Below are 2,501 nucleotides of genomic sequence, written 5' to 3'. Positions count from 1 at the left end.
GTGCGGGCGCGTGGCGAAGCGGCCTTCAACCCCTCTCCTCTGCAGCAGGAACCGGCGGCGTTTTCATCTTACGCAACGCCAGCCGAGAGACACAGCCGTGACCTTCAGAGAACTGCGACGCTGTCAGAAAGGGTTTGCTGCTGGGCGGTGAGAGCTGCCTCCCCCGGAAAGGACATTTTTCTGGGGCAGGCAACAGAAAGCTGGCAGAGAAAACAGCGTCTCTGCAGCTGCAGAGAGAGTTTCCAGCTCCTGCGGGATGGAGCTGGAGCAGCTCTGGGATAACGCTGCCTCCAGCCCCTGCCAGCAGGCAGTGGGTGCCCTCAGGGCCGTGCTTTGGGTCCTGCCCTCCTCCAGCTGGGGCAGAGGAGCTTCACTGCAGCTGTAAAATCCACCTTTTTGAGATTTATCCCTCTGTCGTGTCAGAAAGGCCGAGAGCAAATGAATGGGGAGAGAAAACACACCGGAGTCGTGCGGCTGCTCCTTTTCACCAGTGACTCACGGCAGATACCTCCACCCCAGCTCTGATTTAACGGTGACATTTTAACACCGCTCCAGCTCGTGGGGACTCGGCAAGACGAGCTGTGGGTGAGCAAAGAGCCCGTTGTCTGCACACCCGGGTTCATAAACTGAAGAGGCAGACGTCAATGGGAGCAGAGGAGTCTGCCGCGAACCTCGCTGCTGCTCCTGAGCGCCCAGCAACGCCTCTTCAAAGCTAAAGGTCAATTTGTCTAACAGGCAACACACTTAAACATATTTTAGTCTTTAATTACAAATGTCCTGGAGTTTTGAGGGGAGGCACATGGTGCATGGATGGAGCAAGCGCCCCTACGTTTGTTTTGAGGGAAAAACAAGGCGGGGTTTAAAAATCCTTGAGGAGGTGACAAGAGACAAGGATTAACCCCGTCACTCCTCGGACAGACTAGGAAGCTCTGAAGCTCCGGTGGGGATGAATCCAACCGTTTTCTGCTGGAGGTCAGGCGTTCTCCGCTACTGGCTGATTAATTCGGCTCAACAACTCCCAAACCCGCTGTGAATTGACCACTCGAGCCTGGGCGGCTCTTCTGCCTCGATGCTACTAACGGCTAATGAGACGCGCTGCCCCGCGGGGCCAGGAAAGCAGTGCCCGGGCACCCCCCACAGCACTGAGGGGGAAGGAGCAAGAGGGAATTAGCGCTGCTGGAGGCCACGGGAATGCGGAGAAAAGGAGGAAAAGAGGTTAAGACAGAAAAAGGAGGGGGAAAGCAACTCCTCAGCATGCACAGCCAGCCAGCCATCGCTCTCCTCCTCGCCAGGGCTCTGGCGAAGCGAAGGGTTCAGGCCGTGGAAGCGAGCGGTGGGTTAGTTACGAATCACGACTACACTAAAATACTACCACAATATCTTACAGACCAGCTTCAGCGGGTAACCTTTTGTAGAGCTCCTTCACCTCTTCGTGTTTGATCTTGCCCCTGGCCACGCTCTGTTTGCGCATCTCGGCCATCTCATTGCACCACTCCTCAAACTTGCAGTTGTCGCGCTCTACCAGCTCCTGCAGGAAAGCTGGGCGGGACGGAGCAAAAAGCGGTTGTTTCAAGGGGAAAAAAACCTTCAATTATGTGCGTTATCCCCGCGATCGGTTATCTGGAGATAACAAGCCACCACAAAAATTCCCCCAGGCTTCTGACACACGAGGCCTCAGTGAAAGCCGAGTGCCTGCACGCTGCTCGCTCCAGTATTTGTGGTTGTAGGTGATTAAACACAACTGTGCTGGGCAACACAGAAAATCGTTTACTGGGGGCTGGTTGCTGCCTTAAGAGAAATTTTGTGCTGCCGAGTGCTGGCGGCAGCGCGAAGTGCAGCAGGCTTTGGCGAGAGGCTGCGGAGCCGGACGCTTCGCCGCCTGCTTCAGTCCCCTGGTGCTCGGGCCGTTCCTCTGCCTCCTGCCGAGCGCAGCCTCTCTGCGCTGCCAAGGAACTGGCGTCCCGGCGGGGAGAAGCAAGAGCTCATCCCGACGTGCAGCCCCACAGGGTCGAGGATGTGCTGAAGCCAAGGGCACAAAGCCCCCAGGAGATGGGAGATAAGCCAGGAGGGAAACGGGAATTTTTGCTGTCGCTGATGGAAAAAACCCAAACAAACCGCAGCTCTGCAGGGGAAAAAAGGAAGATAAAACACTTCCCTCGCAGGGCTGGTGTAAGGGAGGGGGGAGGCGCCGTTTATCTGAAGCCTCTTCCTATTTAGCCGTATTTTGAAGAGCTAAAACATTTCCAGAAAGGTTCTTGTGCGGCCAGAGAGCACAATACCCACCTTGGGAGAATGTACAGTATTAAAAAACAACCAGCTTGAGGTCGGAGCCAAGCTACGCCTCTCCACCGTCCCAGAAAAGCCGCTTTTAACAGCATCAAAGCAAAATGCCTCAAATTTACAGTTGCATGAAACCTCCCCGCAACCGCAGGGCTCGCCTGCTGCCCTTCGCTCCCCGTTCCCTGGCAGGCTTCCACGGGCAACAAAGGCAACCGCGGGGC

At 56.0% G+C, this 2,501-nt stretch overlaps 1 protein-coding gene across 1 annotated transcript in view; it reads right to left on the bottom strand.

Moving 5' to 3' along the window:
* Positions 1 to 2,501, bottom strand: part of USP48 (ubiquitin specific peptidase 48) — a gene marked incomplete at both ends in the record, with an annotated part of 19,355 nt that overhangs the window by 15,809 nt on the left and 1,045 nt on the right. The window contains one exon of the mRNA XM_010131685.1: positions 1,390 to 1,539. Coding sequence (XP_010129987.1) covers positions 1,390 to 1,539 — 150 coding nt within the window. The remainder of the gene's footprint in view (positions 1 to 1,389; positions 1,540 to 2,501) is intronic.

The sequence above is a fragment of the Buceros rhinoceros genome, unplaced genomic scaffold, assembly GCF_000710305.1.
Source record: "Buceros rhinoceros silvestris isolate BGI_N320 unplaced genomic scaffold, ASM71030v1 scaffold29052, whole genome shotgun sequence".
Classification (NCBI taxonomy): Eukaryota; Metazoa; Chordata; class Aves; order Bucerotiformes; family Bucerotidae; genus Buceros; species Buceros rhinoceros.
This window is presented reverse-complemented; position numbering and strand designations above follow the sequence as displayed.